Source organism: Lithobates pipiens, unplaced genomic scaffold (assembly GCF_037356315.1).
Source record: "Lithobates pipiens isolate NorthernLeopardFrog02 unplaced genomic scaffold, aLitPip1_a1.2 Scaffold_16, whole genome shotgun sequence".
NCBI classification, from domain to species: Eukaryota; Metazoa; Chordata; class Amphibia; order Anura; family Ranidae; genus Lithobates; species Lithobates pipiens.
The window spans coordinates 165,634,000-165,649,639 of NW_027507748.1; the positions used below are offsets into that span (position 1 = coordinate 165,634,000).

At 40.6% G+C, this 15,640-nt stretch overlaps 1 protein-coding gene across 6 annotated transcripts in view; it reads left to right on the plus strand.

Moving 5' to 3' along the window:
• The window catches only part of ADGRG2 (adhesion G protein-coupled receptor G2), a 204,558-nt gene that overhangs the window by 39,513 nt on the left and 149,405 nt on the right, over positions 1 to 15,640 (plus strand). For all 6 annotated transcript variants that reach the window (XM_077480746.1, XM_077480745.1, XM_077480748.1 and 3 more), the window contains exon 2: positions 2,712 to 2,830. In XM_077480746.1, coding sequence (XP_077336872.1) covers positions 2,712 to 2,830 — 119 coding nt within the window. The remainder of the gene's footprint in view (positions 1 to 2,711; positions 2,831 to 15,640) is intronic.

Genomic DNA, 15,640 nt, shown 5'->3' on the forward strand with positions numbered 1-15,640 from the left:
GCAGACATTTGAGAGGTGTTAAATATGCCCCTCAAATGCCTATGCAAATGATCAAATGAACAGCACAGTGCTGTTCACACTATCAAAGCATGAAGCGCTAGTGTTGCGTTGCTTCAAAATTTAAGTCAGGTGGCATTTGAAGCCTTTCAACGCCTCCCATTCAAGTCTATGGTAATGCTTTGTGAATGCTCTGGCAGGCGGGGCATTAAGATTAGTTTATTTTCTGTAATGGAATAAGCATTTTGTGGAGCAGTTTTAACACTCATAAAACACTTCAAAACTACCCATAAGGCGTTTGGGGAGCATTTATAACTCGTTATTAAAGCGGAGTTCCATCCATTTAAAAGACAGCAGCTACAAAAAAATGTAGCTACTGGCTTTCAATAATCAGACACTCACCTGTCCCACTGTCCAGCGATGTGGGTGCACGAAGCCCCGCTCCTCTCCCCCTCCTTCTTGCGGCACCGGTATTGTAACAGCCAGGCGCACACTGCGCATGCACGAGTCAGGCTGCATGCTGTGATTGGTCGGGCAATCTTCTAGGACCTGTGACGTATCCCATAAGATTGCAGGGAGAAAGGGAGGAGAGGTGATCTTCCTTCCAGCACCGTGGCGCCAGGGAGTAAGTGGGAGCTGGGTGCCCATAAAAACAGGGTACCCGCTCCTCCCCCAAAAAAAGACATGCCAAATGTGGCATGTCATGGGGTCACCTACACTTAAAGCGTAAGGTACATTTTTGGGTGGAACTCAGCTTTAACGCTTGTAAAATATCAGTCTAACGGCCATACTAATGCTATTAAAGCATATGTTAAGCATTAGAGATTTAGTCAAGTGTGAACAAGCCTTAAAGGTTCACTAGAAAGGATCAGGAAGTGGGAGGTAGAGGGGGTGAGGTAATACTAGACATTTTGGGCTCGCAGCATAAGCGTGCTGGCATATTTCATTGGCCTGGAGCCCCTGATCTTCGTTCAGGATCTTATGTCTTAGGCACTTTACGCAAGTAGAGGCACATACCTGCATCCACCTACACCTATTCCTGTCTATGGGAAGCTGTACACAACACCAGGGGTTCCCAGACCCCAAAATATGCATGTAAGGTGCAATGTGCCCGTGTGCATGTGCTGTTAACGGATAATGGAAATAGCAACAAACATTATCCACTTGTAAGTCTCTGGATCTACTGGTCACTTTTTCTATTTAAACATTTTTATTGAAGAATTAGCAGAATTAAGAATTTCAAGAGGTGATGCTCCAGAGCAGTGGGATATGATGATATGAGTACAATACTTGGAAGAAATTAAACTTGGAAGAAATTAAAATACACTGAAAGGGCACTTAATACGTTTGAGTCTACTATTCACTTTCTTGCGTGTTTTTTTTTTATTGACGGTAACCTTTTGCTTTGTTTTTTTATCTCATATTCTTCATTTGATTAATCTAGGTTTGTGATAGGCTTACTTAAGGACTCATTCATTATAATGTGTAACAATACCTCTTATGTGAAGAACCCTGAGTCATCTCATTATAATATTGAACACGCAGTGCAAAATGCATATAGTCTCTGAGCTCTCTTCAAAAATATAGCATAGGCAAAAGCCATTACAATCTAGCTTTTCTTAAGTATTAACTGCTAAGAATTAGGTAAACTGTTAAAAACTTAGGAGTCTGTGTAAAAATGATTTAAAAATGGTTTCACACAGGATTCATAAAACTGTCACCAAGGATTCATACTTTTTTTTTCAATTGACTCCAAATAGAAAAATATGGGAATCTTGAATAAAAACATTTATAAATGCTCCCTTATTGTTTAATATGCATTCAGTACACTTTCTTTTCAAAATAAATTTTAAATGTATCTCTAAGCAAAACGTATTTTTTAGTTTTGGCCAGACTGAAGAAGGTTTAGCTGACTGCACACGGAGTAAATTTGGTCTGGCTCCTAAAGAACCGAGCAAAATTCAAGTCATGGGTGGCCTTGTTGGTGCCTTCCCACCAAGCATCCTTTGATCTAAGAATCAAAGGAGCTGGGTTGGAAAACTGTTGGCCAAACAACGGATGCATCCAATCAGATGCAGCTACTGTCAGATCCCAATGGCTAGCAGGGGAGGTTCCTCCATCCAAGCTGTTTACAGTATGTGGCCACCTTTTGACCCTCTTTCAAGTTTTAACACTGCCTGTGTGTCTATTGGGGAGATTCATCTTTCTATTTTTACTGGGAACCTCTGTCAACGATTATGAAAAAAAATGAGAAGATATCCCTAATTTCAGAATTGTCCCCAGAACAAGAATTTAGGAGAAATTGTCATGGGGGAAAATGTCAAATAGAAACACATCTGTCTAAGGAGGGAATTCCTCTTACTTTGGGAGATTTCCTCCAATGTCCTATTGTGTCTCTGGGACAAAAACTGATGGGAAATCACCCCAGTGTTACACAGATAGTAAAATAAAAAGCCTGGCAGGGGTTTAAACCTACCCCCACTTTATCCAAGACCAAAAAAAAAAGTTTGTCTTTACATACACTTTAACATATATAGGGAGGGAAGGGGGATAAATGGCTAGGAAATTTCCATTGGAACCATAAAGTCAATCAATGCCTGGCCTGCACTGATTGTACTGGATTGCATCATGAAATGTATTGTTGTATTGATCAATTTGTTACATAGGTCATTTTGAAATGGGCTAATTCATTTATAACTGTTTGTGTCTTTCAGGATGTTGCTACATGGCTTTCTGCATGCATTTACTGGGAAAAGCAAATATCATCTTGTGAAATGTAAACCTATTCAGCCAATATGGATATTATTGTACATTTTGACAACCCAAGGAATAGGTAAGTAATACAACGCTCAGTCACAAGAAAGTGATCTATATACATTTGACATGATAATGCTCTGAGCATTGTTACAGCAAAAAGTGAAGTAATCCATACATACATTTAAGTTTTCATTTCACCTGACACCAGAACTAGGAAAAAAATGGTGGGTTGCAGCACTATGTATGTCGCCATTATTCCTTGTACAGCTTTATTTAAAAAGTTCAGTTCAGTCTGGTACCAAGTCATGTTAGCTGTAGAATTTTAGGGATTATGGGTCTGAAACCATCTCTGAGATAGCATAACCAAGTCTTGTGTCCAAGGTTTGATGTAGCATTTGGCACAGTAGATTTGTGGCTATAGGCAAAGAAGTACCCTGGGTATTTTGTGACCCCCCACCCAAAATATCAAATTATATTTTGGCTACAAATACACTAAAAGTATTATTAGTGGACACAAACACAAAAAAAAAAATCCTGCTAAAGCTAAAACATAAAATTGTATTTAGTTAATAAATAAAGCTCTGTGTGTAAATAGGTCTCATTTACATGGGTGCTGTGGGCTCCTGTACAGTGGGAATCAGTGGTTTGTCTATGTGGCCGGAGCCGTCTGACACACGGGGGGGCCCAGATATCAGGGGGTGGAGGCACAGATACTTGAATAGATCCCCCTGCAGCACATCGAGAGGGAGGGAGAGAAAGTGAAGCTGGCACTGCTGCAGGGGATGCCACAGGAGGGGGGGGGGGCAGTGTCAGCAATTTAGGCAGTACGGCCAGCCCTCCAGCTTGACAGGTGCCCAGGCCCCCCCTTTCAACTGATGGGGTATGCACCTGGTAAAGGAGGTGCGGGTGTACCGCCTTATCAGCGGCCCTGACTAAAGGCAAAAAAATGTTTTATTCGTTTTTGGATAGAGAATTAGAAGCATTGTGAGGTTTTAATTGCTGTCTATGTTACTATTAGGGAAATTCTCCCTCTCCTTTTTCCGGGTTATTCTGTTTGATGAAAGTAAAGGAAAATTCCAAGTTTTGGGTTGTCAGCAGAACAGTAGTAGAAGGGGAATTTTCCAATCGGGAAACTTGTCCTGGTGACTCTGGTGAAAACCAGTGATTTCCTTACTTTAGAGTGATTTCCTCTCACTTCCTGGTGTGTCTGTGGGACAGAAAGTGAAAGGAAAGGAATGTATCACAACTGCAGATGGGAATAAAACTGATAGGAGCTATCACCCTCCCTTACACTATACAAAAGATTAGAAAATAGATCTGGCTAAAGTGTGGGGCGCCATCATCCCTGGGGAATATATATATATATATATATATATATATATATATATATATATATATATATATATATATATATATATATATATATATAATTTATTATACAGAAAGTTTTAAAAACATGTACTGAAAAAATGCAATACAACCATAGAAATGCAAATATAGTTATATGTTACAAAAGAAGATACTTGAGGTAATATATCCCTATATTTGCCATTCTATGGTTGTATTTTATATTTTAGTACATTTTTTTTTTTTTTTAAACTTTTTGTATAAAAAATTATATATTCTCCTGACTATTACTAGTGCCTATATAGTCCCAATCCTAGGGCCTTGTCTTTATAGTTCTACTTTAAGGGTCATCACACACTCCAAAGATTTGCTCTATTGGGCTGAATCTGCTAGTCCAGTTCAGTGTACAACCCCAGCCAATCTTCATTTAACTTTGGATAGACTGAGGAACCTCTGTTTTTTTTGTTGCTGTGTTTTTCCCACTGGAAAGATTCACCCTCACACTTAAGCCTCGTACACACGTTTGGATTTTCCACAGACAAAAACCTTGGACTTTTGTCCGAAGGCATGTGCCTGGATTTTGTCTTGCATACAAACGGCAAGGAATTGTCGGCCAACAAATTGGACGAACACAGTGACGTACTATGTGGTTTTTCAGCTTTTTATCACCACCCTTTGGGCTTCTTCTGCTAATTTCATGTTAGTAGAAGTTTGATGAGTGTTGATTCGCGCTTTTCAATTCGTGCTTTTCATTTAGTGCTTTTCAGTTTGCGCTTTTCATTTCTTGCTTTTCAGTTTGTTTCTGAATGGCCGTTCATCAACCAGCCATGTTGCGGAATCGGAGGAGATAACGCGTTATTTATTATTGGCCTTGGAGTTTTTGCTTTGACCCATGTCCAGTCCAGGAACAGGAGGAAGAGGATTTCTTGCACCAAAAATGTGTTGCTTTTTTAATTGTGACCAATTATGTCATATGCCTTTGCTGCGGGAGCTCCAGCAGAATAATCCAGATGATTTTTGGAATTATCTGACAGACCCCTGCGTTCACCAACTCTTGGCATTGCTGACCCCCTATATTAACCACTTCCTGACCTGCGCACGCCGATGTACGTTGGCAGAATGGCATGGGCAGGCATATTGGCATACAGGGACGTCCAGTTTTAAATGCCGCCCTGCCGGTCGGGACCCCCGTGAGTCCTGTCACGGGTCCCGCGGACTCAATCGCCGCGGTCGTCTCATAGGGCAGCTGAACGAGGAGATGCCATTGTAAACAGCATCTCCCCGTTCTGCCTAGCAACAATTGATGCTGATCTCTGCTCCATGTAACACGCCCCTAGGAACACTTAACCCCTACACTGCCACCCACTGGTTAATCCCTTCACTGCCAGTGTCATTTACACAGGAATCACTGCATTTGTATAGCAGTGAGTGCTGTATAAATGACAATGGTCCCAAAAATGTCCGATGTGTCCGCCATAATGTTGCAGTCACAATAAAAATCGCTGATCGCCGCCATTACTAGTAAAAAAAAATTATTAATAAAAACGCCATAAACCTATCCCCTATTTTGTAAACGCTATAACTTTTGCGCAAACCAATCAATAATCGCTTATTGCGATTTTTTTACCAAAAATATGTAGAAGAATATGTATCGGCCTAAACTGAAGGAAAAAAATGTTTTTTTATATATTTTTGAGGGATATATATTATAACAAAAAGTAAAACATAATGCGTTTTTTTCAAAATTGTCGCTCTATTTTTGTTTATAACGCAAAAAAAATGCAGGGGTGATCAAATACCACCAAAACAAAGCTCTATTTGTGGGAAAAAAAGGACGTAAATTTTGTTTGGGAGCCACGTCGCACGACTGCGCAATTGTCAGTTAAAGTGACGCAGTGCCGAATCGCAAAAAGTGGTCTGGTCTTAAGCCAGCAAAATGGTCCGGTCTGAAAGTGGTTAAGAAGCAGGACACATGCATGAGGCTTTTATTTTATTTTTTGGTTGAATAATAATGATTTGATTCGGTATATTTTCTATATTTTTGGATGCATAGAATGCATTTTTTGATTAAGTTCAATTGGAAGATAGCATGTCTAATTTTATTTGATTTCTTTTTGTAATGCACAATAAAATAATTGTGGAGAATAGTACTTGGCTTCATGTAAAATTGACAAGGGACACCAACATAGTTGTATCTTTGATCTTAAAAACTATGGGATAATGGTGTTGTGGTAACTTGCCCAAAAAAAAACAGCATAATAATATTATTCTTGATATCACTAGAAAAAAAAATCATTGAAAATTTGTTTGCAATAAGTCCATCAGTATCACCAGCAAACCAGCTTCATTATTATCCTATTAAAGAAGAAGAGAATGTGTGCTGCATTTCGAGATTTCAAAATTTGCCACGTCACAAATGTTAATTCTCCATTACGAGTGCTAGTTTACAAGACCGACCTCTTCTGGCTCTTCCTTGCATGCGTGTTTGTACTTTGGACTTTTGTCCGATGGCCTTGTTTACACACGCTCGGAAAATCTGACAACAGACATTTGTCCGTGGACAATTTTAAAACCTGCCATCCAACATTTGTCTGTGGAAAATCCAACAACAATTGTCCGATGGAGAGTACAAACAGTTGTATTTTCCGCCAAAAGCCTGTCATCACACAATTCCTGTTGGAAAATCTGATCATGCGTACGGGGCTTTAGTGTCCCAGGGACAGTCAGTGATAAAAGATCTTTCCAAATAGAGCAGAGATAGCAACAATAACATATTATAAAAAAGTGGGGAAAGGTTATGATCTCTGTCAGGTTTTCATCACTGTCTGTGCTGGTGACTCCCATCCCCCTAAACGTTTTGTTCTGGGGTCACAGGTACAGGAAATGAAGGGAGACCACTACAATGGGGTTAAAGGCGGCAATTTTAACATGACTGAATTCTCTTCCTTTCTTTATCCAAAAAAAATAAAAATAAATAAATAGCACTTTAAAAATAATAATACCTGGCTCAGATGTACGTTTTATTCGTCAACAGTATTCTGTATACACCCTACTAAAGAATGTAGTGCAATCTGCTTTGAGGAGAGTTGAGAAGTGCTAAGGTGCAGTAATGTGCTTAATCAATATCTTGTTGAACCTTGGCCAGTCTGTTAGGTAATATTTGCAGACGGAGATTATTTCTATTCGGCAAGAGCTTCAGGGAAAAGATAGAATGGATATACTAATAAATAGAAGCATGATATCCTGTGATACAATGCAGTACAGAACAAATAAATGTTGCTAGTAAATTTAAGTATTGAACTGTCTCATCATCATACTCATCTGGACGGTTACTAAATATACTGAGTACATTATTCTCAGACAATGCACAGGTGTGTACCGCTTTGGTTACTGTTAAGCAGAAACACAAGTTTTTGCCACATCGAAAATGCGTCACATGCGAACAATGCTTTGTTCAGAATGTATCCTTTCTGAATGTTTGAGAAGCATTGGAATGCGGTTGTATTTAGTGTAAATGTTAGTTATTATGGGGTGGGACAATACATACATTCCAAACCCTATTTTCTAGGAATCCCTCAGGAAAGAAATGAGCACATAACCAATGAATGTATGAGCTTTACATATAACTTTGACATTCTATTTCACTCAAAATGTCATCTGTTATACTAATACTTTTTTTGAGTCTGCAGTTTGGTGCACAAAAACAATACATCAAAGTGAACCAAAATTGCACGGGAAAATGTTGTCATATTAGTTAGCGCCTGTTTACCCAATGGGGTAAACAGGGATGTTACTATACTGTTTATTGATGCTTTATTTGATCATTTGTATGACTATCGTCCATTACTTTGATTGCGATTAGTATGTACCGTATTTATCACGTATAACACGCGCCGGCGTATAACACGCACCCCAAGTTTAGGAGGGAATTTTAAATAAAAAAACTTTTAGGAGGGAAGTTTAAGGAAAAATTTAAATGCCCATTAATGCAGCCTTGTCAGTGTCATTTGCAGCCTTGCATTGCAGCCTTGTCAGTCATTTGCAGCCTTGTCAGTGTCTTTTGCAGGCTTGCCATTTAAAAATGGCACCGCCGAGATACAGAGCGCATGTCCTGTGTATCTCTGCAGTGCTCGGTAGCTCTCGGCCGTTCTCGGCAGCTTTGGGCTTTTTTAGGCTATTTTCGGTTTTCGAGTGCGACCAAAAATAGCCGAAAATAGGCGAAAGCCAAACGGCAGAAAAGTCGCAGAGAAGCTGAAAATCGGTGGAGGATCGACGTATAACACGCACCCCCGATTTTCCCCTGATTCTAAGGGGAAAAAAGTGCGTGTTATACACCGATAAATACGGTAAATGTTTTACTGCTATACCTGATTGTTATATATCAGAACCAGCTGCCTTTAATTTTTCTGTTATTTGTATGGAAATTTCAATAAAAAATTATTTAATGACAAAAAAAAATTGCATGGGAACACACACACACACAAAAGTTCACTAGAGTGTGTCAAATCATTCACTACCGCACTAGGCAGAGGAGCAGCCCCCCCCCCCCCCCCAAAGCTGGAGAGGAAGAAACCTAATAGTCACACATCCTCCCCCTAGGCTTCAGGGCCCACATCTTACAATACTTGAGTGAAAAGGTGACACAAAAAAGGCACAGTGACAGACAGTGAGTAAAACATATAAGTATCAAAGTGAAGCCTGGTAACAAAAATTGCCCTGGTCATGGCCAAAAGGTATGGCCAAAGTGCCTTTTCTCACAATGAGGACCCAAAACCCTTAGTGATAGACAGAGTACCCCAGGGATGTTACTCCCAGGGGGTGCTTACAGTGCTGCCATCAGGGGGGGGGGGCAGCCCATATACTTGTAGGGGGCCCGGGCATCTCAAGGGGCCCGCTTGCTGGCAAGGCTGGGAGAGGGTAGGGGCTGGTGCAGAGGTGCTTTGTGGCTGCGCTGGCTTTCTATATTATTTGCGCTACAGAAGAGTCAGCACTTGCTGCTGCTTTGTGTCATTGAGCCCCCATCAGGCTCATTACTGCCACCTCTGGCTACTTCTTGCAGGTGCACGCCTTGTGTGCTGACTCTACTGTATTCTGGACTGTACCTGGATTCAGCTCCACTCTGTTTCTCAGCAACATGTGTAAACAAGAGCTGGGACTAGGAAGACCACCTTTACAAGTGGGCGTTGTGTGTATGAGTAAAGAAAGGGGGCTGTTTGTGTACAGGGGGACCAGAGCTGTGTGTGTTTGTGGGGGCTGACATATATACAGATGTGAGAGGGGCTGAGTTTGTACAGGTGTGGGGGGCTGAGTTTTTATAGGTGTGAGGGGGGCTGGATGTATACAGGTTTGAGGAGGGGGCAGAGTATGTACAGATGTGAAGATAGGCTGAGTTTGTACAGATGTTGGGGTAAGTGTGAATAGGTGTGAGGGCGAGCTGGGTGTGTACAAGTGTGAGAGGGGGTGAGTGCACACAGGTGTGAGGTGAGGCAGAGTGTGTACAGGTGTGGGGGGTGAGTACGTACAGGTGTGAGGAGGGGCAGAGTGCACAGCATGTGAAAACAAGAGCTGGGGCTAGGAAGACCAACTTTACAAGTGGGGGCTGTGTGTATAAGTAAAGGGAGAGAGTTGTTTGTGTACAGGGGGACCAAAGTTGTTTGCGTGTTTACAGATGTGTGTGTTTATGGGGGCTGACATATATACAGATGTGAGAGGGGCTGAGTGCGTACAGCTGTGAGGAGGGGGCAGAGTGCGTACAGGTGTGCGTGGGCCTGAGTGTGTACAGGTGCTGGATTGGGTTGTCTCTTTGCTGAATATATAGGGATGTCTCTTTGCTGCATTGGGCTGTCTGTTTGCTGAATATATTGGGATGTCTCTTTGCTGAATATATAGGAATGTCTGTTTTTATATATGGGGATGTTTCTTTGCTGGATTGGACTGTCTCTCTGCTAAATATATTTGTTGTTTTGGAGTTGTTTTTGTTTTCTTAGATCTGCTAGGGAAGGCTAGATTGGGTGCATTGAAAAGGTAGTGCGGTTAGTGTTAGTGTAGGGTCCCGCTCAAAAGAGTCTACATTGTTATGGTGGCAGGCTTCATATTTTGTATCCAAAATATGATTCCCTACTGTTAAATCTTGAAAGCACTTATGATGGAAATGTTGGTGCTCAGTCGGGGGGTGGGTTCAGGCCTATAGCTGTATAAAATGTCTAAAGGCTGCCCAGGGTGCTTAACAGCTTAACATCACTGGCTCTCTGCCTTACCGACCCTCAGCCAGACCAGGTAGCACAGTTCAAATCAGGAGGCACTGGTCCTCTCTGAATCCTCAACACTAGAAAAGTACTGCCGAGCCCCGCCTTATGTGGGGGGTGCTTCATTCGGGCTCCTTCCCATGAGAGAGATCCTTCAGGACCCCCATCACACCAGCAGGGATACTATACAGTCCCCTATCCCAGCTGAAAGGCCAGAATAATGGCGGAGCACCAATCCTGGAATAGAAACAGATACTACACTTGATCTAAGCTAAAAGACAGAGAAGCGATGTACTACATACATAATTTAAATAGCATTGACATTGTACCTGTGGTGTAACAATAGTCATAGCAACCCACTGGGCAGCTATGTACCTGGGGTAGAAGGAGGCCCTATTAGAGAGGCTGTTAGGAAAAACTAAAGTGTGAAGTTTCTAGTATAGAGGTGTCAGACCTCAGGATTGACTTTTCACAGATTCCCCTCTGTGCAGTTGCTTTATCTGTCTTACAGTGTAAGTTTATTGCCCTATGAACTTCTGCTATAGATTAAAATTAACCCTGTATGCCTAATGCAGTCAAAAATCCCAGCGTCTATACTCTGCTTTAAAGGACAGCTGTGGTTTGTAGTTTTACAAAAATGTATAAAGAAGCTAAAGTTTAACAAAGTTTGTATTAGGGTTATGGAGTAATTTGGATCAAGGGTAGTGATTTTACCTTATTATAAAATATCATTATGATTATTGTGGTAATTATTGCTACAACATGTATAACTTTTATACCAATTATCGGGCACTAGCAGTGTGCTGACTATGTTGAAAGCTCTCCTGCTTCTCGTCCTTGATTTACCTTACTTTATGTTAAAATGAAGCTAAAGGTAAAACCTAACAAGCTTTGTCTCTTTTGTGATAAAGAAAACTTACCTGTCCGTTCCCATTATTCTTTACAATTCACACGGAGCTGCTCATTTACAGCTTGTGTACATTTTTGGCACTGTGCCTATGTGCTGGAATGAATGAATTCCTGCAGTGGCTAATCAAAACGACCAAAAACCCCACAACCCACACCAGTAGGAACGCGTAGAAAAGATGGCGTGGAACCTCGCAGATGTTGGATCATTGGTGGGGAGGTATTTGCAGCTTTAGTTCCACTTTATGAACAATTATGGATATTGGGAACAGTGATTAGCTGCTTAGTCATGGAAGGGTGTTACATGCCCCATCAAACCTGGAAGCACCAGGTATTTTGTGGCATGGATTGTAAGTATAAGTGGGTTTAGGAGGGTGAGCTTTAAAGAAAGAAATGGCAACATGACATAGTTTAAAAAAAAAAAAAACAATACAAAATAATGAAAGAAATATGCAAAAGTGTGAATAATTGTAATAACTAAAAATGTGCTTGCTAAGAATACACTATACATTACCTGTAACCTAAACAATGTTTTCACTCCAAGTACCAACCAACCTTTCTCAACTATGGATGAGCCGAACACTATCCAGTTTTGTTTGCACCAGAACACGTGAACAGGCAAAAGGTTCTAGCGAATATGTAATCCCTATTTAAGTCTATGGGACACGAACAAGAAAAATCAAAAGTGATAATTTTAAATGCTTATATCCAAGTTATTGCTATAAAAAGTGTACGAGGACCTGGGTACTGCCCCAGGGGAAAAAAAAAACGTTTTTAAAACGACCTTCTTTTCAGGAGCAATGATGTTAATAATAATGCTAATGTGAAATACTAAAAATTAAAGATTCCTTTCAATATCGTAACTGAGGGGTCCCCTTAGCCTGCCTGTAAAGTGGCGCATCTGTGCGATGAGTAGAACAGTACCGCAGCAAAATGACATTTCTAAAGGAAAAAATGTAATTTAAACTTGTTTGCAGCAGTAATGTATCGGCAGCTCCTGGCAATATAGATGAAAAATCAAGGAAAAAAACAGCGTAGTGCCCCCCCCCCCCCCCAGTCCATACCCGGCCCTTTGGGTCTGGTATGGATTTTAAGGAGAACTCCACGCCAATATTTTAAAAAAAAATTGACGTGGGGGTCCCCCCCAAAATCCATACCAAACCCTTATCTGAGCATGTAGCCTGGAGGTCAGGATAGGGGGAGGGACGAGTGAGCGCCCCCCTCTCCTGAACCATACCAGGCCACATGCCCTCAACATTGAGAGGGTGTTTTGGGGTCAAAGGGCCACATCCGGCTCCCAGGTACGCAGTTTGGAGACCACTGATTTAGAGGAAGGACTTCAAGTTCCTGTGTAAACATTTTGTATTTGTTTCCCAAAGTAACTCTGCTAGTTTTGGTTAGCAACACATTTTTTGGCTTTATAAGTTGTGTGAATAATATATTCTTGCTTTTATTGGCTCTGCAAAACATACTCTTAATAAAGATAAATACACGTTGAAGACCTAAAGTGTATTCGCACCTTAATGTATATAAATGGGTATCAGTTTCCTTTATCCCCATATTCATAGTAAGTCTAAAACAAGTTTTAGACTTTACACACCTAGTTGAACCTGCCAGTCCCCTCCATTAATGTTTTCTTAATGCATCCTTGCATGATCAGTGTTCACCGCTGCCATCTTCCTGGGAGCTACAAGACATTGTACACATGCACAGCAAGCCTGTACCTTAATGGTTAGAATGCTGATGATATATTCCCCCTGCCTGTTTAACCCTGCCATCTGCTTAAGCCTAGCACACACAATGCGATTATCAGACGAATGATCATCCGCTTTCTTTTTGCATGCTAGTCTCCATTTTGAAAATGAAGAGGTTTCTAAAGTATGAAAATTCTCGTATGACAGAATAAAAATTTGGAAGTGATGTAATGTATTGTAATTTATTGGTATTGTATTTTCGGATAAAACTGTACCGATTAAACAAAAACTGCACGATCTGGTATCGTACGTAAAAAAAAATTGTGCTTGTCCCTTCAGAAAATTTCAGATGAAAGCGGTGTGCTAAAAATCAGGTTATCGTATGATCACTTCAAAAGCTGTATTTTTGTACGATATTCTGATTGTGTGTACAGGCCTTTAGGGATTACAGGATGCTTTGCCTAGCCACAGCATGCCTGCTCTCTCATGGTCAGACTGCTGCTGACACGAGCCCACCTAGTTTAAATGATAGTGGCTGGATACTCGGCTGATCACTGATCACTGATCACTGATCCTAGTAAGGGGCCGGTCCCGGCCCCTTACCATGTGATCAACTGTCACCCAATGGCAGCTGATCACATGATGTAAACAAAAGCTTGTGATTGTTTTTTTTTCTCCTCACGCTATCAGAAAAAAAAGCCAATCACCAGCTTATGTTAAAGGGACATCAGTTCCAAAGAGGAAGGAGGTAAAGATGCCTCCTCTGTGCCATTCAATACCCCCTGCCACCTATTATTGTCACCTGCCAGTGCCCACCAGTGCCACCTATCAATGCCCACAAGTGCCACCTATCAATGCCCACCAGTGGTGCTAATCAGTGCCACCTAGCCGTGCTGCCTGTCAGTGTATGGAATCAGTGCCCATCACTGCCACCCATCAGTGCCCATCACTGCCACCTATCGGTGCCCATCACTGCCGCCCCATCAGCGTACTTTAATGAAGGAGAAAAATTACCTGTTTACACAATTTTATAACAAAATATAAAAAAATATATATATTTTTTTTTAAATGTGGTCTTTTTCAATTTTTTAACAAAAAATAAAAACCGCAGAGGTGATCAAATACCACCAAAGAAAGCTCTATTTGTGGGAAAAAAATGATAAATTTCATTTGGGTACAGTGTTGTATGACCGCGCAATTGTCATTCAAAGTGTGACAGCGCTGAAAGCTGAAAATTGGTCTGGGCAGGAGGGGGGTGTAAGTGCCCAGTAAGCAAGTGGTTAAAGTACACATTGAACGTTGTAAAAAACTTGCTGCCTTCACCAGATTCATCAGAATCTAATTATAAAAAACTAATAATTTTCAGGTTCAATTGGAATTTGTCATCACTTGGGTGAAAGCCAAACACCACATTTATAAAGGAAACATTAAAATTACAGCCTTCAATCACCATGTGGCTTTTGGATCCAGCTATGGCAAATTAAAATAAATGTACTAATCTACAATTTCCATTCCAGACCCAGGACTATTTCTCATGAATGAATGATTCTTTGATATATGAAGACATTTCTTTAGGGCTCTGTATCCAGTAGACTGATTCAGTGGTGTTCAGTGTACATGTAGTATAGTATGTATACTGTACATGAAACATGTTTACAGAAGATAGAATTAACCTTAATATGGTGATGTCTGGTTTGGTTTAAAGGCAAGAAAAATGTATTCCTTTTTTGTGTTTATATGACGTACATCCACAAATTCTAGTCTATTTTGTTTCCTTAACTGCCTGATATTCTACTAAAATATTTCCTTATAGCATTATGCAGACTGTGGCATGTCAAGAATTGTGGCTTAGAAGTGGCTTAGATGGCGCTGGCAGATATATTGTCGATGCAACATTCGCTATTTTACAGGAACCATGTGGGACAAGAAGTCTTAAAAAGCAGAAACCCACAACTTAATTTTAATGTACTCTCTATAAATGTGCAAAACATTAAAAAATAGTTCATGTGCTACAATTTACCACTTACCTTGTAACTGACTGTAGAAGGCTGCTAAATCTCTGTTATGCTCTCAATGCATTGGGAGCATGTTTAGTGCTAGAAATTACAACGTTTGGTATAAACCTGCCATATCAAGTGTCTTTAAAGAAAAAAAAGTTATAAAAGAACAAAAAAGCGCTACTCTTTTAATTCCACCTAATCGCGGTATTTGGGTGAGACAATGATAGCTGGAATGAAACCTGCGGGACCATCAGTTTCACTAAATTAATTAATTTGCTTGAAAAAATTAATTGATTGCCAGATGAATACCCAATATTAGGAGGGGGGTGGTTAGTTCTGCATCAAAATATCTACTCTCCTACTATCTACCTACCGAGAGAAAATGGTTCTAGGCCAAAGGGAAATCTGTATAGTAAATGTTATGAGATCCAAGAATATACTCTGACATTCCTAAAAGCTGCTTCTTCACACTGCTTCAGCCTCCTGGGACGCTGACGTTTCTGCGGTATAAGGAAAAACTACACACCTCCTCTCCTTTCCCCCGCAGTGCATGATTGCGGCCTGAGCGACATTAATTCATGTGCTTATGTTAACTTTGTTTTAAAAGGTAGTGAACATACAAAATTCTCAAAGATGACCAACTGATTTTTCAGGAGAAGTTTGTAAGATGAAGTCATCACTTACAGCTATTCAT